General features: G+C 40.7%; 1 protein-coding gene across 3 annotated transcripts in view; it reads right to left on the bottom strand.

The window, feature by feature from the left end:
- Positions 1-17,655, bottom strand: part of prex1 (phosphatidylinositol-3,4,5-trisphosphate-dependent Rac exchange factor 1) — a 101,997-nt gene extending 84,342 nt beyond the window's left edge. For 2 of the 3 annotated variants that reach the window (XM_051948981.1, XM_051948983.1), the window contains exon 1: positions 17,217-17,655. In XM_051948981.1, coding sequence (XP_051804941.1) covers positions 17,217-17,363 — 147 coding nt within the window. In that variant the 5' untranslated portion in view covers positions 17,364-17,655. The remainder of the gene's footprint in view (positions 1-17,216) is intronic. The other variant, XM_051948982.1, reaches the window with a different exon arrangement.
- Positions 17,656-20,341: the final 2,686 nt, after the last annotated feature.

The following is a 20,341-nucleotide window of genomic DNA, read 5'->3' as shown; positions in this document are numbered from 1 at the left end:
ATGAAAGAGCTTGCACATACTGGTCAATTAAACATTACAAAAAGAAAAAAAATATTGTGGTAATCAGCAATACTGTTAATCTAGGATAGTAGTGGCAAAGACCTCACACTGGGTGGTGGTCTTATAAATTTGTTAAGCAATGTATATCTCCCCAACACGTGTTTAACATGCTTCACGACTACCCTCAGTGGCTCAGAGAGGCTCAGCTGCAGGACGGAGCAAAACAAGGATCTTGCACATGATGGTCTCTTACCACATCGGTGATGGGCTGTTAGGGGAAACTGCTCATGATGCAATCCCACAGGAGGCAATACCATGGAACTCCCTCACAGACCACAAAGTAGCTGCCAAGTACAACACTAATGCAGAATCATACTTCTGATATTTCAGTATGGTAAACCCAGGAAAGTACAACATTGTCCACAAAGGAAGCAGCTGAAAGTCATACCAAAAACACCAAACATGCAGTGCTCCATAATACATTATATTATCAGCTGACGGGATGTAAGGAAAGTATATAATCAATAAAAATCAATTTGGCTGCCACTTTAGGTCACCTTTACACCTCCTACAACCCCTCATTTTACACTTCCAATTGTACAAACACTGAACACATGAAGCCATTTAAGTTTTTATCACACTGTGCTACACAATTATTTCATTATCTTGGCAGTCAGGCCTTTGCACTGCAGTTATGCAAGCATTGCAGCATGTTTTAGGATTTTCCTTGGTCAATAATGACAAATTATTTTCTCTTTGTTGGTCCTTGAAATCTCTAATCCATTCACAGGAGAAGTACCTACAGATGGACATTATAAAATGCTGGCTGCAATAAGCAGGCATTTGCAAAATGTAGCCTAAAATCGTTTCGTTTGGTCTCTTTAAACCAACCTTTAAAGCCACTACAGTGAGGTATGAAAGCTGTATTTATATTTCACTGTTTAAATTGGCTATTTATTACTGGAACCATGAATATATAAGTTCTCCCCATCATACTGATCTCACCATTTTCATCACCAACACCCCTTCCCCTGCCCTCACTAGGGTGTTTTCACACTTGAACCAACAAAAGGGTTTTACAGAACACAAGGCCTGAGAGTTTAGTAAGCTTAAGCGTAAACCATTCCGTCGATGTTCAGAAAACTGATCTCAGTTCCAGAGAAAAATGACCAGTCCTTTCCAGGAGGACTCAAAAGTGCAGATGATTGTACATTTGCATTTATATGCATTGTTGTGACAGCATGGAATGACTGGTCTAAATGTCACACAAAAAAAGCAAAGCATTTGCACAATCTACCCACACTTTATATCCACAGAGGATTCTCATGCAAAGGCAGACATCACTCTCCCTCCTGTGATACATAAAACCAATAAAATAAGCCACTTGTTGAGACGGCACGTGAGCAGGCTGAGGCAAGGTCGGATGATCCCACCGAGCTGAGTCAGTGTCCTTTTCACTGCAACAGTTTGTGTGCAAGAAAAAAAATGAAGGCAAGGATTTAAAAAAAAAAAAAAAAAGACAGACTGCAACAGAAGAAGTCTGTGTAGATTCTCAGTCATCCGGGTCAGTGAAATCCACAGACTTCAGTAAAAATAAAAGCAACTGAAATTCTCACAAAGAGACAGCAGAAGATGCTCCAAGAATAGCCTTGAAGGATAAAAAGATGATCTAGTTGATTTTTTTAAGCTCTTTGGAACAAAAAATGTGCACACGTATGCCGCTGTTTGGGTGGCATGCAAACTGGAAGTGTAAACAGAGCAATCAAAGAATAAAAAGTAATACTTTTTAGACATCAAATGACAAGAATTTTGTTTCTTAAGCAGATAGGCAGCGGTTCAACTCAGCAGGGAAGGGAAATAAACAGTCGGCAGAATGAGGCAGTGCCTCTCGACACAAAAGCAGCAGATGTCCTTTCTGGACAGGATGTGTGGCTTTTGTGAAAAGGAAGTATATGACATGTTTGACTGGCCACTACCTCAGCTGTGTGCTAAGTAAAGTCTGAGTTTTGTGCTGGCATGTAACCAAGCTGTAACAAACAAATAAATCACACTGTGCTCGAAATACTTGGAATGACTGAAAACGTGGCTTTATCTGTAACTGTGTCAAACAACAGCCATAGCCTGATGTCTGTGTTTTACTATTACGGAATAAAAGGAACAAACAGAAATGCGAATAACACTCAACTTATTTACACATTAAATACAACCCATCATAGTACGTGGCAGGTTGAAAAATCATTCCTCATCCAACTCAGTCATCATCATCTTCCAGACACTGTAATCATTGATAAACATCAGTCGCTGCTCTTGTGTCATATGAAGCATTGGGCATTATCACACATGTCCAACAGCTAAAGTGTCGAGGAGGTTGGAGGGCTGCTAAATGCTGAGGTTTATCAGAGCGAAGAGGGGCCAGACAGTAAGGTGTGAAGATACAGATGGACCATATGCTGGCTGGCCTCAGTGTTCGCTCCACTGAACAGCGAGTAAGATTCCTGCTGCCTTCACGTCTGTTTCTGAGCAAAGCTTTCTACCTGCCACTAATCAAACCATGTACCATGACCCAACATTAAAGGTCCCATATGGTGATAATTCACTTCTTTTGTGTTTTGTGGGTAAAAGCAAGTGCTGCGACATAAAAGCGGTGAGAATATGAAAATCTGAGCAGCACTCCTCTGCCCCTCCTTCACCTAGATAGCATCCTAGTTCTATGAGTCAGTCAGAATTTTATTGAGTTTTTACGTAGAAACTAAAGGAACCAATAGTCATCAAAGAACATGAGTGAATAAAATGCATCATTAGAATATAGGAGTTGCTGGAAATGGGCCTCTGTACCAAAAATATTCCATCAAAAATCAGCCGTTTCCAGTTAGAATAGTCATTTACTACATTAACAATGTCTAGACTGGGTTTCTGATTCATTTTATGTTATCTTCAGTGAAAAAAATGCTTTTCTTTCAAAATTATGGACATACCAAAGTGACCCCAAACTTCGAGTGGTATGCTTTCTTACCATGGTTCAAATAATTAAAACAAAATGTAATAATTTCTTAACATGGATAAACTCTGAACAGTCACAATTACAAAAGCAGACGCAAACAAGAAAACATCCAAGGAAATGCCTTGATTGTCAAACTGGGTCAAGTTGCAACACAAAGTAAGTCAAACGTTCAGTCACACACTGCTGAAGCTGTCATTAGCAGGAGATGCTTTCCCCACAGTCACTTGGGGTCACTATGGCCACCTGTCAACCATCAGCAAAGTTATCCACACTAAAAACTGACTGATGGGAAGATGGATGTCACTGAGAATACGATCGCACAGCATATTGACTGTGTTTATAATAATGTGCACAGACAAACAGGGATCAAAGTGTCAGAAGTATCTGCTGCTGCATCAGTTTCCTGCATTACTAGACAAACTAAACACATAATTAGGGTTAGTGTAGAGGGGGAGTATTTCTCACATTGCAGGTTAACAGATATTCGTCTATCCATTGGGCATTAATCTGCAGGACAAAGATTAATATCATAATAAGATTAGGAATAAACAATGGCATATATGATAAGTGACACTGCATGTCAGCATTAGTATAATACCAGGTTAATTTGGTCATAATAAAAAATACAACAGAACTGCTGAGATGTGATATTGATTGAATAGGATAGCTTCCTGTTGCAAACTGAATGTGACATATTGTAAATAGGAAGACAGTAATATTTGCATAGACCACCATTGAAAGTTTGGGGCTTAGAAATGTCCTTTTTTTTTTTAAAGAAAAGCAGTGTTTTTTTCAATGAAGATAACATTAAATGAATCAGAAATACAGTCCAGACATTGTTAATGTAGTAAATGACTATTCTAGCTGGAAACAGCAGATTTTTAATGGAATATCTCCATAGGGGTATAGAGGGACATTTCCAGCAACCATCACTCCTGTGATCTAATGCTACATTGTGTTAGCTAATGGTGTTGAAAGGCTAATTGATGATTAGAAAACCCTTGTGCAATTATGTTAGCACATGAATAAAAGTGTGAATTTTAATGGAAAACATGAAACTGCCTGGATGACCACAAACTTTTGAACAGTAACAGTGTCAGATGTTCTTTGGTGGAACTAATGCTTTTAAAGAGCAGTGTGTGAATTGCATTAGCATTGCTATTAGTAGACCAATCAGATCGCACCATCACTTTAATCTATCAATACCAACTTGATTTATTTCCATAGACTGTATATATAGTGGACGAAGCATCTGGCTCCAGAATTGAAGCCAACCTGGAAGTGTCAAAAACTTGCAATATCACGCCATCCGCTAGGGTTGGCTCCAAAAAGCTTTTTCTCCATAGACCCCAATTCATTTTTTGAAAAAATAAAATTTGATAGACTGATGTTCTACAGCTCAGGATTTTTTTCCCGTTAGTTTTCATGGTCAAAATGAGAGATCAGGTGGCCGATTTCAAAATAAATCAATACTGAATTTTAAATAAATCGTTAAAGTTGGCGGAGCCAGGGGGCGTGGCTATACTTGATAGACAGCAACAGAAGCCTCTGCAGTAAAATGTGGGCGAGATAAGAGAGTCCTCAGCCAATCCTGCCCCTAGTTGCTCTCCGGTCCAGTCTGTTTGATGACGCTTTTTACGTCACTGGCTCCAAAAAGTCCAAAACGGCGACCAGGAAGTAGCAAAATCCGGGCTTCATTTTCTCGGCGTTGAAACCAACGGGTGACGTCACGGTTAGTTTACGCCTGTTTATTTCAGAGTAAATTTCTCATCCTAGCACCTTCGCCATAATAAGAGTAAAGACTGTTAGTGGGAACAAAACTGAGCCATTATTCTGTTTGTCTGTGGCTCCATCAGCATTCAGCAGCACCACTGGGCTATCTCACTCAGTTCAGATATCTCACAGAGACCCTGTATATCAAGAACAAGCTCTAACACTTGTCAAGGTTTTTCCAGCAGGCCCTGAGAGCCCCTTTTCAATTCGCTGCAGTTCCCACACCTACTGAAACAGCCCTCAAACTGAATCACAGATCCACAATCCAGGACATTTCTATGCGAGTTCTCAGGTCACCAGCCTCCAAGTCTTTACTGCTCATCATCCAAGAGAAAACAACAAGCTAAAAACAGTGCATCCATTAAAGATCTCTCTTTTTGGAAAGAGGATTAGGGAGGCCAACCACAAAGGGAGACAGGGCAGTTTTGGAGGGGGAATGGGCCCATTTTGGGGTCGATACTGCATGAAATTGAATAAATAAATGAAGAAATCCCCTCTTTGTGGCCGGAGCGCAGCAGAGCCAGAGAATGGCCCATGGCGTTGCCACAATGAGGGACCCCAGCAAACCTTAGCAGCCTTCTTTCTCTCTGAAGCCGTAATTTACATCTCTCCCCAACCCTCCAAAACTCCATCAGCTCCCCCTTCACCCTCCAACCAGTCCCTTGCCATCTTCCAAGAGAAACCTTTTTTTGGCAGAGCCAGTCACCAAAACATAAAGTCTTCTCTGAGTCTTGTCCAGTTTTTTTTCCTCTCCATCTCGTTCACTTCCGCTTTGAAGGACTTTAAACTTCAGGGCTCTTTGAGCTGCTCACATGGGCGGAAACTGAAGAGGACAATGGATAAGACAAGACAGACGGACAGCACTGAACATCAGCGCTGCTTGTTTAGTGAATGGATGACACACATAATGAATAAGAACTACGATGTTCCAACAGCACCCATTAGCAAGCTTTGTTAGGCCATTAAAACTCTACTTTCAAAGACCTTCACTGCACCTTGACGTGAACCATTAGAATTTATGACCCATTTAAGTTGGCATCAAACATGTAAACCTCATCGTTCAGTCAGTCTTTTTCACTATTTGTATTTACTTTCTCAGTGACTGCATGTGATGTAAATAGTCTATATCAGGGGTGTCAAACATGAAGCCCGCGGGCCAAATGTGGCCTGCCAGAGTGCAATCCGGCCTTCGACTTTGCAAGTGTAAAAATTACAGAGAAGACATTAACTGCCGATTGTAAATTAGTAAAACTATAAATTCAAAATTATTTTTAAACCATGACAAGTTGTTTTGGTCATGAAGTAAAATACGAGATTGCTCATAGTTCTTTTGTCATTTAGTGTCTCATTTTTGTAATATTTTGTCTTATTTTTGTTGGTTTTTTTTTGGCTTTTTTGTTTTACTTTTGTCATTTTGATCATTAAGTAAAATACTATATCATTCAGTTCCTGATACCTGAGATTACATATTTTGTTCCTGTACGCTCTGATCTTGAAGTTGTAATGTATAAATGATAAACTGGGGCATAATGTTGCTGAAATACACTTTTTTTAAAAAGAAATTTCAGGTTGTTCATAATGTTTTGTAAAAAGATAATTCCTTAAATGTGAACATGTTTGCACTAAAAGGAAACATTTGGAGCTGTGGTTATTTATAGGTTATTATGCTCTGATTTTATTGGTCCAGCCTACTTGAGATCAAATTGGGCTGAATGTGGCCCCTGAACTAAAATGACTGACACCCCCGTTCTATATGATATCTTCACTTTTTCAAGTTGTTGAGGAGCTTCTCAACAGCTTGGAATGCAATTATAGCCTCACTCTTAATATCCGTCATTTGTATATAGGAACAAAAGACAAACACACAACACTTGGTCTCACCAACTGCAACAATAGCAATACATAATGGAAATGGAAGTATCTTCATATCTGCTGCAACCAGCAGTCCACATGTGCACATCTGTAACAGTGTAACTTAAGCTCTATTTACACTTTACACTGCTTCAATGACATATTGTGTTCACAGGGACCATTCGGCACAGGTTTGCTCTGAGTGGCTTTCCTGTTGTGGAGTGACATGTGGTGATCTGCAGATAACATCGTGAACCAGATTGCAGAGGCCATCTGGACGTTTGGACGCATGTGTTTTGGTGCTGACAAACGGAGTGATCACAGACTGGATCAGAGTGGGGTGAGCATTGTGTTGAGTGAGCCATCAGAGACCTGTGAAGTCTCCAACAGAGCAAACAGCAGCTACAGAAAAAGATGTAGTGCAGCTGATTATTTTTACATATATATGGCATAACCAGACTAAGAATGCCACACCTGACATTCAATTAGATAGCAGACATAAACAGTCTGCGGACATGGGGAGGATGAAAAGGATGAATTGGTGGCAGAGAAACAAATTAGTGCCTTACACTGCACAATAATGGTCACTGGGCAAAAAAGGCAGAAGATCATAGAGATCCTCAGCTGTGTCAGACAAACCTGATAGACAGCAGCTAGTTAAAGCCCTTTCTGTCTGGAAAAAAAAGTCTTTCTCCAGCTTTGAAAACACTGATGCAACTGACCCATATTCTGTCTCAATTTCTCATTTTGGCAGCCAGTAATGTACCCAGTGACAGTTTCCACTTCTGAAGTTGGTTTCAGTTAGTTAGTTTCCAGGATCACTTCCACTAACAAAATTCTTGGGTACTAGGAAAAAGAACAGCAGAGATATAGCGATAATAGATAAAGAGTTGAATTTATTATGAATCACATGTAATTATATAATATAAACAGACAAGACTCCTCCAGAATATATGCTACCGTTCAAGTTTGGGGTCACAAGGGTAATCATCAATTATCCTTTCAACACCATTAACTAGCACAATGTACCATTAGAATACACTGGTGATAGTTGCCGGAAATGTTCCTCTGCACTCCTATGTAGATATTCCATTAAAAATCTGCCATTTCCAGCTAGAACAGTCATTTATCGCATCAACAATGTCTAGACTGCATTTCTTTTTTCTTTGCTTTTCTTTCAAAAATGAGAACATTTCTAAATAACCTCAAACTCCTGAACTGTAGAGTGTGTATATATTAACACAGGGAATCCATTTACTTTTTCAGCCACTTATCTTGTACATCACAGCTGGAAGCAAAAGCACAGAAAGACAGCCGTGGCAACTCATCATGTCAAAATGTAGCACCATTTCCTAAAAGTCACTCTGTCAGCATGCAAGGAAAAAAAAGCATAGCAACAGCTTAAACATGTATGACTCAAGCCTTTAATAATGCCATGTTAGCTTGCAAAAATGTCATCACAACGAACAAATGCCAAGAAAGGCCCCTTAGCAACCAGCAGCTGTCAGGAACGGTTAAAGCAGCAGAGTGAGGAGTTTCTCTGGGTTAAATGATGGCCAAAAATCTCCAAAAATTGCCTGGTAAATGAACTTGTGTAGCTGAAACTAATGTTTCAAGTCAAAAAAGTTACAGCATAAGCCTTCCTTGATTTTAACTCTCTGGTTATCGGTGTGGCCATCAGCTAGAACAGTCAACCCAAATCTCACCAGCGGGCTTCAAAGACAAGCTTCTTCAAAAATATACTGCTACAGCATTTATCAGAAATAGAAATTGTGAAAACACATTGAGCTACTCATCGGTGACGTATTAATTAAACAGAAAACATAATCGAAGCTAAGCCCAGAATCAAAATGTTTTAGAATAGTTTTACACAGACGCCCAGATAGCTCACCCATAAACAACCCATTTACTGCATGTCACTGCCCCACTCTTCTACCAACGCTTCCTGTCTTTCTCCACTGCCCTATATCATAATGGCCAAAAAATTAACTTTAAAAAATAGCAAAAAGCATACAATCACTGACAAGTTAGTCGTGACGAGCTGTGACCAAGAGTCGCATAACAAAAAAAAGTCTGACATTTTATGGCTGAACTGGGCTGAACTGCAGGTTGTGTACACACAGACGAGATGGGAGACAAGAATGGGAACAAATGTAAGTGGAAGCAATAAAATATCTATGTATAAAGTACGTGGAGCCAAGATTATTACCCGGGTATTGGGAACGCTCATGGGTGCTTGGAAAAATAGTTTTTCTTTTTCAGGATTTATGGCTTTATGCCTTTGTTCTACTGCACTGAAGACATTTCAGAGTTCTCTCTACTTCAAGACAGAGCTGTGCTGTTTCAATAAAAGGTGCAAGACATTATTTTGCATTGAAAATGAGCCCACATTGTGGAAAAAATGTGACAGGAGTCTTTCATTTTTCTTCCCACAACCTCTGCATCCCTCACTAAGCCCATCTTAAAAAGCACTGCACAAATGATCTTAAGACACACTGAAGCAGTGGGAATGTGCTGACATGAGCAGACCCAAGCTGGAAATAAGTATACAAATGTTTCACCTATGAAAGTATGCGTTTGTATATTCTTTAAAATACATTTACAGAGCTACTTCTGTAGCACTGAACAAAAAGCACTACAAGGTGTGATGTGTGACACTCCTTGTTTGTGCCTTTGTGTCACGTGAACTGCTTCCTGGGTGGATAACATACAGATTGTAAGTTACTCTTATAAACGTCTGTTGATCAGTTCATCAAGCCTTTGTTTTGCTTGTGTTAAAATAACTGTTCCCTCCATGCTTTTATTTTGAAGGGGTACTTTTAATGCTACAGGCTTTTGCAGATGTTACAGAAGTGTTTATCTTAGAAGCAGTTTCTTGACATGAGGGAAAAGCTTCCAGAAAGTCCAAAAATTCACGCAAAGAGCACATAAAGGATGCGTATGAACTTATAAGCACTTAAATGGAATGAGAACAAGTTCTTACTGCTTTTCCTAAAGAAAGGAGTGACGGACAGAAAAGGGAATTTGTGTTCAAAATAAGGCTGACGGCTGAACATAAATAGAGGCTTTGAGAAACATCAGTACGCTTCACCATTGTCTAGCTGAGGTTTGCTACACAGACCATTTAATCTGACCCACCCTGATCCCCCAAGACTTCAGCAGCGTAAGGATCTAAATATGGGCTCTAAAGATAGAGTATCTTGTGCAGCACGGATTGCAAAGCCCCTGAGCCAGATCTGTGGTTTGTGTGATATGGGGCTTGGTTTGTAATTTAATCCCAGCTTTATCAAACATGTTTGCCATATTCTGTATCCTTCAGTGAGATTTGTGCAACGTTGTTCTATGGGTGTTTAGTCGTCCAGCATCACTCCATTGGGCAAATGACCTTTAACCCCTGAAAAAAAGCTTCACATCTGGTTGTATTTGAGAAAGCAAACAAACATTGTAAAGTCTGCGGCCTCAGTTCCTAAACCAAACAGGAAACCCTCTTGGGAGAGCCTGGGCCGAGTCATACTGCAGACATCCATTCATCCTTCCCGTTCACTGCTGCAGGTAACCACTCACAGAACTTCCCTGAAAAGGCACTTGTCCCAACTTTGTCCAGGTCATGATCTCCAAGGGCACATTAGAGATCTCATGTTGTCTTGTTTGTTACAATTTAGGCTGAGCCACTCACTGTATCTTGTATCAGCCTGTTGAAAAGCGCGTCACGGGGATTTTCACATACATAGTTTTACTGTTGGCTCCTGTCAAATACAGAGCAGCGTCCCAATCAGTGCGTCTGAAAAGTCTCTCTTGCCTGCCTTTTTGACATTGTCTAATCCGATATTTGACAAAAAGGAGATCTGTAAATTGATAGAACGGCGCTGACTTCTGATTTTTTTCCCCCCACAGGACACACTCCTGAATATGTTTACCTCTAACTGCCAAACAGACTAAAAAAAAACTCAATAAAGTTTCATTCATATAAGATTAAATTTAACCATTTTCACCAAAAACTGGCAATATCAAATTGTATCAGTCCTATGCTAATTCACAGCTGTATGAATCTGCAAACTTCTCTTGCTGAGGGAAGTTCTGCTTCTGCTTGTTGCAGTGGTTTAGACTTGTTAACTTGAATTCTTAAAATTCCTGCTGCAGTCTTGTGCCTCAAAGAAATGGCTTATCAACACACACGACTAAAAAAAAAAAAAAAGCACACAGATTAAATTGGAAACTAACATTTAGCGCGGTTGCATTGTGATGAGTTAGTCTGGCACAGCACCTGCACTGCAAGGTACCAACGGTCTGGAGTGAGACAGAAGGGTGCACAGTGGCACCTTCAAACATTAATTAAAGGCAAGTCAGCAGTTTATGCTCTGATCTGGTTCGGGTGCATGAACTGTGCAATCAACATAAAAACTAAAACCTGCAGGAAAAGGAAGATAAAATCTAGTGTGATTGATTCAACAGGAGGGAAAGATGTGTTTTACCCAAAATGTTTAGTTTCACCTCTTTTGATTCATTCAGATGCCTTCAGCATTTGAAGGTTTGATTAACCTGGAGGTTACAAGTTGTATGATGTGAGACTGTGTTCCATCTGTGTGAAGCAGGAGAGATTAAATCCCAGTATAATAAAAAAACCCTCACACAGCCCCAGGAGTCTGCCACAGTAGCTGCTCTAGCTGCTGTTTAGACCCCACAGACTGTTACCTCCCGTCACTGCTGCCGTATACGTGATGTGTGTATGACTTCAGAACGGTTGAGGCTGCAGTGAACTGAAACCACCAGCGTTGTGCCCAAGATGAGAGGTACAATCTTAAGCTATTTATACACCTCAGCCCAGAGAAATTCGATGCTGGTCTTTCCCACTGAGTGGGGAGGGCCGGAGAGACGGAGCGGAGAAAAAATAAAAACAGAAAGGAAATAGGTAGAGCAGGCTCAAGCTTGTAGAGGAAGCTCAGTGCTGGCTTCCTGCATGTCTGTCCTCCTGGGCACCAGTCAGCTTGTGTTTGTCTGCAATTTTGTGCACATATCATCCTGTTTGCTTACACAGCGTTGTCCGAACGTATAGGAAAGTTAATGACAGCCAAAGACGCAAAAGAGGTGCAGAAGTTCATGTATCCACACAAAAACACATTGAGGAGCAATCTCTCCTGTGTGTGGCCCAACGTAAGGGTCAAAGAAGGCAGGACTTCCAGATGTTTCCTATCATCCCACAGCACTGACCAGACCTTCCCGGTCACCCTACTCTTTCTGTGTCCCACTTCTCAGAATTAAGAAAGAAGGTGAAAAGCTGACCAACTTACAAGCCACACATTTCCACTGCTGTCTTTACTGGACACCAACACATGGGTGAGTTGGTCCAAAACAAAAACTGGCAAACAACCATTTTTATGGTTTTGAAGGAAAATCCCTCAAGTCTACCAGGTATGACACCACTAACCATATTGCCAGGCCTTCATTTTGGTGCATCATGTCAGGGAAAATCCAGCCGCCTGGATTAAACCAACAAAGCACTGCCCTGTAGAAAATCCCCACAATTCTACGGAAATGATCAATTTAAACACAAACAAGGGAATATGGCAACAAAGGCTTAAAGGGAGCAGCAATCACAGCACATGTGGAATTGAAAAGAGACCATCTTGTTCAAATGAGACTGCTTTCAATCTACTCAGAGTGAATAGATTTAGAGTTTGCAATGATAACGCAAAGCAAAATGAATCCTCTAATCCCTTTTTTCACACCCCTAACCCCCTTCTCACCTCCTGTCCTCCCACCATCCCTACATGCTTCCTGGCAGCTCACTGGATTGCTGGTAATTGCAAGGAGATGAGTGACACGGAGAAAGGCTGGGACTCCGAAGCCAGATAACCATCTCTTTTGTGTGTCATTGCAATCATTGTGATTTAAAAGTGGTGCTACACAGAGGTTTGAAATCCAGAGGGTTGTGGGGGAGCACCAAGGGAGGTGGAAAATAAATCAAGGGCGAGGTAATAGACAGTGAGGAGGTAGTTGATGGTGAGAGGTCAATCAGCTACTGTTTAATTTCTACCATGGACATGATGTGAAAAACCACAATGAGAATGACAACAGAGGATGTTTCAGTCACAATTCAGTGTTGTTCAAAGCTTGGTAGACCACAATGAGATCGCCATTGGTCGATGAGACTGCTCCTACACTACAGACCAGGGCTGTTGAAAACTGATAACATGATTAACAGCGATTTTTCACCTAATGACTTGAACAATTTTATTCAGAAGGAACTGATCATGGGCTGCACAGTGGCTAGCACTTTAGCTTTGCAGCTAGAAGATCCTCCTTCCTGGGATCTTTCTGCATGGAGTTTGCAGAGCTTAACTGATAATTCTAAATTGTCTGTAGGTGTGAATGTGAGAGTGATTGTTTGTCTGTATATGTAGCCATGTAACAGACCGGCGACCTCTCCAAGGGGACCCCTGTCTTCACCCTAAGTCAGATAGGATAGATTCCAGCCCCTAATGAGGATTAAGCGGTGTATAGATGATGGATGGATGGAACTGATCATTGTAGTATGACAAGGGTGAGTCTGTAGGGGAGAGCATCAAAAATAAAAATGAAAATACGGTGTAACAAAGGCATCCAAATTAGTTTGTGTGGTCCAACAACCCTTAAATGAGATGGACTTCTCTTGACATGGAAAATGACAACATGTGGGTTTTATTTTGTAATACAAAGCAAATGCAGTTGTAGCATGAAAAAGTGTATTTCACATCGCAGTTCCTGCAATGTGACTGGGACTACTGCAATTCTGGAACAACACGTCACGCAATGCTGTGTTTTCAGTTACAGTTCACTTGTCATGACTGGGGAAAATACCTCATGCGTTATCTCCATTCCTGCCTCCATGTGCATCTAAACCACAAAGAAAACATCAAAATACCACAGATTCTAAGTTTGCGGTCACAATGCGTTCTAGGAAATGGAGACATTATCTGGGAGATGAGGACGGCTGAGAATAAGAGTCGCTTATCATCACACGATATATGGTCAAATGCTTGGAAGACGATACGATTCTACACTCTAACCATCATCACTTTAGCCTCTTCACATCCTCTTCACCCCCCAACCATTCTATCTCTACTGAAACCATATGTTCTGAGCTCCCACAGCCAGACTTCCCTTATCAACACCACAGTGAGCTGCACGGTGACAAAGCCTGGATTCCCACAGAGGGAAGGAGGGCAGGCTTGGCTGGAACCTAGACTGTGAACATGGGGGGGATTTGGAAAAGACTGGCAGAGCTGCTGGGGACCAGTTCCTCTATTTATCTTAAATGTCCGTGAATTCCTTTAGCGACGCAAGTCTCAACGCCAGAACACCACATAGACGGGATTCACTGTCACATATAGGGTATGTTTGTAGAGAGAAGCAACATGCTTTACTATCGAGGCTTGTTTACACAGTACTGTATGAGCCCATATGTGAAGACTAATGAGGGCAATGATATGCATGTGTTCTAGCCTAAAGAAATCAACAAGATTACACACACAATCCAGTCAACACGTCAATACAGCATGCATAGATGGTGTTTCCTTTCTTATATTAAAAAGAATAATGCATTGTTTTGAGTAGTTATCAAATAAATACATTATTGACTTCCACTGATTGGGAGAATCGGAGCTAAATCTTTACACTCTATTTGACATGTAAAAAGTCATTCAAGAGAATTCTGTATTACCGGTAACTTAATATTGTGCATAATTTAAACTCAATTTTTTGGTTGATTTAAAAGTCCATTCAAGTGGAGGCAACTTCATAAACTTTGCTAGACAACTTTATCCTTCTTCACTTCAGGATCTGAAATCCTTAATTCTAATAAAGTTAATTCTCTTACGTCACTGTAGTTTTTTGGTCAAACATAATTCCGTTACATCTTGTCACATGTAATGATTGTGGTCACACATTGTACAGTTGAAATCAAAAGGTGCCAGTCCATGTGATGAATAGAAGCATGGTGAGGAACACCGTCAGCTTTCAGATGTCCACAAGCTCACAGACTTCGCTGCTCAATCTTCAAGGTTTCATCATTATCACTACAGCGGAACTGCATGGGTCTGGGGGAGGACGTCCTGGTCGGCCTCACACCGGATGATAACCTCTGACTGACTGTTGTGTAAGTGAGAGAGGAAGCAGTACCACAGCAACTGTCCCTCACATGTTGAATGATGCTGAAATCCATTCAACGAGTTCAGACTTTGGCTGGAAAGATCATACTGAAGTTACATTATGTACACTACTGTTCAAAAGTATGGGGTCACTTAGAAAGATTTGTATTTTTGGAAAGAAAAGCATTTTTTTTCAATGAAGATAACATTAAATTAAGCAAAAATAATAATGCTAATATCTAGATAGGAGCACAGAGGAACATTTCCAGCAACCATCACTCCTGTGTTCTGATGGTACGTTGTGTTAGTTAATGGTGTTGAAAGGTTAATTAGCGATTAGAAAACCCTTGTGCAATTATGTTAGCACATGAATAAAAGTGTGAAATTTCATGGAAAACATGAAATTGTCTGGATGACCTCAAACTTCTGAACGGTAGTGCAGGTGTAATCCTGACATGCATCACTGACTGTGAGATGATTTCTAATGTTTTTGTGATGCTGTGCTACAATGAGTCGACTGTACAGATAAACAGAATTATTTCAAGGGCTTTGAGGAAGTTCCTTAGCACGTGACAGCAGAGGGGGAAGAGGGAACCATGGCCATGCTTAAACATTTATCAGATGTGGAAACGGGAAAAATGCACATAATCATCAGAATGTGCATTTGAAACTGGCAGCCTTTTACTGGCAAGTGAAAATGATAAGAATCGGTGCTCGTCTGCAAAGTACGCAGGGTGCCTAAGCAAGAAACAAGACAGCTTGAATTCCTGCCAACTTTTATAGCTGACCTCTGACCTTCCTCTGAAAGGGGCAACAGTAGAGGGCATTTTGTGAGCCACAAAGTGTTATTATAATGAAGGTGCATTCGTCCTGTCACAATAAATGTAGCGAAGGTGGATGCAAGCACACACTGACTTGAGGACGAGTTGACTGTGCATCAGTTTGTCTCATGAATAACACCTCACACCAGCTGCTTTGGCTTCAAACAGAATGGTTTCAAGTTGAATGTGCCTTTCTGTGTTTATGTGTTCTCGCATTCTGCATAATAAGTTCACCCACAGGCTTTAAACAGTGCAGGTTTAGAACAAAGGTTAGATTTTGTGCATGGTCCAGATTTGGAATGAAGACGGGGTTGCAAATGCTCCAAGAATCAGACTAATTCCTGGTGAGGTTTTCAGTGTGTCAGATCAGGAAGAATCTGGGGTGCCGATGAAATCCCAATGTGAGGGATAACCACCTGTACCGTTTTTGACAGTTTGGTCAATATCTGTGCGATACATCCGTCACTGAAATAGAAAATGCATAGGAGGTGCATTTTAACATTGATTTTTTTTTTTGGCACAAAGTTACTTCAGTAATGTTGAATACAATCTTTTCAGTTTTGCTGCTTGTACTGTGCAGGAGCCACCTGCACTGTACAAGCAGCAGAGATGACAAGACGGGATGAAGGGAGGAAAAGGACAACAAAAAAATGACAAGCGGAAGTGACAGAGTGAATAGTCCCCCAGCAGGTGGGAGCCATCTACACTGGCACTGTGCTGGGGCCTGAAAGGAGCGTGTAAAATTACCAGGACGCTCATTCATCAGGCAGCTGATGCACAATGAGGGAATAATTAACTGTGCTGAAATGGTTTCTTATTTCTGTCTGAAGAAGGGAGTTGTGCTCGTGTTGATATCTACTTATTTGCAAATTCTAAGTGAACTGAGCAGCCAGTCCTTTGATTCTCTTTAACACACAATGGAGAGGTGGGCATAAACCTCATGCACGAATAGAAATATGTTTCTGACATCAGGGCTGCTTCTATCGACTGTCTTCATTGTAATCTCAAAAAATAGGGATTAATATCAATCAGTGTTTCCCAAAACCCAACATGACAAATGTCTCTTTCACTCCAAAGATATTTAGTCATAGAGGAGGAAAGAAAGCAGAGAGTTAAATAAAGTGAAGACTTTAATTACTCGTGTTGATTATCAAAATAATCAACGGGATTAACTGTTTCTGTTCTGACACTTATGGGAAGATTTTCATTGATAACAGCACACAGGCATGTCTAAGTCTTCCAGGAGAGGGATGTCAATAATTCTGCGTGAAAAAGGGTGTAAATGTGAAGCTTCTGTAACATACTAAGGTGGAATTAAAGGTAAGAGAAGTAAACCAGCCCCCCGCGTGGACACAAAGTCACGCCAAACTCCGTTTACAAACCGCTGTTTTATCTTCGCACCAAGCGCGTAAGCTACATCAGGGGAAAGTGTTAAGTTCATTTCCCTCTTTAAATGTCTGCCACTCATTGTGCTAAATGTTTGCCGAATTCAAAAGCGAGGTGTGCTATTTGATTAAATACCATCAGTCGCCTCATACAACGAGCATGAAGGTCGGAATAAAAGGACACCTTGAATTGATAGATTTATGACTAGAGTTTGGCTGGAACGTTGTGCCCGTAAAAGAGAGGTAATGTCAAACTCACCGACTGGAGGAAAAGCAACGTCCGAACATAATCCCTCTCCGTGTTGACTATTTCATTTAAAACACAAAGCCTGAGCCGCTGCTGTCGGTCCGAGTCCCTGGCGGCGTGGATCCCGTTCTCCTGGTGCCCGTCGTCCTCCTCCATCATGTTACTTCAACCCTTCGCTCGATGGCCAAATACGCGTCTTTTCCAAAGTATCCACACTCCGCTGCCTCAGTCCATTCTGCAGCTGCAAGTTTTCCCCAAAAAAGCCTCGGCAGCGGTGATGCTCAGAGCGACACAAGGTTGGAAGTAAAGTTGAGCAAAAGTAGCAAACGAGGGGCGGAGAGGCGGTGAGGGCAGCTCCAGCCGAGAGGAGGCAACAGGAGGCCGGGTCAGAGCACAGAGGCGGCGGCGGATGCAGCAGGAGGAGGGACCCGCTGCAGGAGACACATCTCACCTCAGTGGTGCACGCAGTTTATTAGAAAGCAGGGGTGCCAAACTGATTTCTGTGTATCACTTTGATCTCAAGTGGGCCGAACCAGTAAAATCACAGCATGATAACCTATAAATAAATAAAGACAACTCCAAATATTCCCCTTTGCTTTGGTGCAAAAAAAGTACATCCTGAAAATGTTTTCACTTAATGAACTACCGTTTTGCAAAACATTATGAACAACCTGAAAATTATTAAGACAAATAAGTGCAATTTCAACAGCATTATGCATCAGTTTATCATTTACACAATACAACTTACAGATCACTGTGTATCTACAAAGGCACTAAACACTGAGTCACAGGTATCTGGAACTGAACAATCTAGTATTTTATTTTATGATCAAAACAATTTGGCAAGATCTAGAAGTCATTTTAAATTTGCATTCATTTACACATCTGTGTAGTAATCCTAACCATCACACCACACAAACTGAAGTGGGAACTATTAAAGAAGAGAAGAAAGTTAAGTTGTCCCCCTGCCTTGTAAATGTGCAAAATTTATACATAAAAATTGTGGCAGTGTAGTGGACATATTTAGAAAGTAGTTACTTTTACTAATGATATGGTCGTCTCTGTAATTTTTACACTTTTGCAAAGGCAAACTGCGGCCCGGTTTGAACCCTCTGGTGGGCTGATTTTGGCCCACGGGCCGTATGTTTGGCACCCCTATTCTAAAGGCAACATTAAGTGGCTCTGATAACAAACAACCTGTCAGCTGCACTAAATAAGGAGTACCCCAAACACAGTAATTAAATATAAATATGCACCAATATGTAACAAACACAAATACTCTACTGTTAGCAGCATTAGAAATATAATAAACAATATAAATATTATAAACTAAAGACACAACCAAAGTGAGAACAAAACACAAGTCATAGTATACAAAACTGCATCACCTCTTAACTGCATTATGTTCCATATTTCTCCTTATAAACTCTACTAAATTGAAAATACAGGCTCAAAAGTACAAACCCAGAGCAACAAAATGATCACACCTGTAATCACTGGAACTGAACTGCTTACAGCTGGATTTCCAATTAGCCTAATTACATGGACATGGTTAGAGTGACATGTGAATGCCAGAACTTTGCCCAACTTTGGAGCCGTGGGCTGAGTTTATGTCCATGTCTGCATCAGGGCTCCACACAGAAAAGAATTTACAGGGAAACCAAATAGTCTGATTGTGAGACTTCACAAACATAGAAAAGGACGCAGGAGTATCAGTGAGCGACTAAAAACCAGAGGAAACCCAGCTGCAGCAGGAATCAGGAGGTATAGAAGGAGCTATTGTACCACTAATCAGAGCTGCAGTGGTCCTAAAATGACACCAGTAAGTGCACTACTTACAGATGAACACGTGCTTTAGACTTGGTACAGGGGTCATCAGTGGAAATGAGAGTTTCAATGAAGCTCAGACAGTGACAAGGACAGTTCATAAAATCATGAAGCATCAGCCTCTGTGGGTGGTGATCAAGAAAAACACCCCTGTTTGCTGTTTGGTACAAGGCCAGCAAAAATTAAATTGTGTTATAGGGCACAAAGATAGGCTCCTGAATATTGGGAGTATATTCTTTGATCAGATGAGACCAAAACAAATTTGTTCAGCTCATATGGAGTCCAGTATGTTTGGCATGAACTGACCAGGACTACCACAGTTTCTGTACAGTCCTGTCACTGAGGCACAGTGAAGGGGGTGTGACGATATAGTGCTAGAAGTAATGCACTTATTGAAGTGATCATTGGTCATTTGACATTGAAATGATAATGCACAGGAGAGTACTCACTTCCATTGTGTGCTGCAAGATTTGTCAAAAGACAGATGCTTACACTACTGTTCAAAAGTTTGGGCTTGATGATTAGGGTTTTCTAATCACCAGTTAGCCTTTCAACACAATATAGCACTAAAACACAGGAGTGATGGTTGCTGGAAATGTTCCTCTGTACGCCTGTGTAGATATTCCATTAAAAATCAGTTGTTTCCAGCTAGAATAGTCATTTACCACATGAACAATGTATAGACTGTATTTCTGATTAATTTAATGTTATCTTCATTGGGGAAAAAAAACTGCTTTTCCTTCAGAAAATTAAGACATTTCTAAATGACCCCAAACTTTTGAACGTTTGTGTACGTTTTCTGATAAGTTTAACGAGGCTTCACAATCATTTATCTAAACTTTCAGTCATGTAACATATCTGAAATATTATACACATTGAGGTAGTTATTTAAATTTAGGGCCCTACCTGTTTCATTAGTCCCACATGTAGCTAGTCATCAAATTTAGGAGAAAGGCGCCCTCTGGTGGATACAGGTACAGGCACTGTTGATCAACAGCCTCCAGTACAGAACCAGAACCCCTCTAACTTTATTTTATACAGTAGTGACATTTATTGTGAAAATTTGGTCTCTTAGACTCAACATGCTCCTAGTCTGACCAAAACTGATACTAGTCCATCCTTTTTTAGTTTAAAGGCTGATTTACATGTGGCTCACACCTGTGCTTGCTAATATTTACGTAAATTAAAAAGGATTTTATTAATTTATTGTTGTCAGGACTTGTCATGATTATCGGCCAAATCCAAAGAGTATTTTCTGTGAAAGCACATTAATATTTGAGGACAGCGTCAGGATATGAAGGCGTTCTTGC

The sequence above is a fragment of the Acanthochromis polyacanthus genome, chromosome 6 (genome assembly GCF_021347895.1).
Source record: "Acanthochromis polyacanthus isolate Apoly-LR-REF ecotype Palm Island chromosome 6, KAUST_Apoly_ChrSc, whole genome shotgun sequence".
NCBI classification, from domain to species: domain Eukaryota; kingdom Metazoa; phylum Chordata; class Actinopteri; family Pomacentridae; genus Acanthochromis; species Acanthochromis polyacanthus.
The sequence above is the reverse complement of the archived record's forward strand: the minus strand, read 5'-3'. Positions and strand labels throughout refer to the sequence as shown.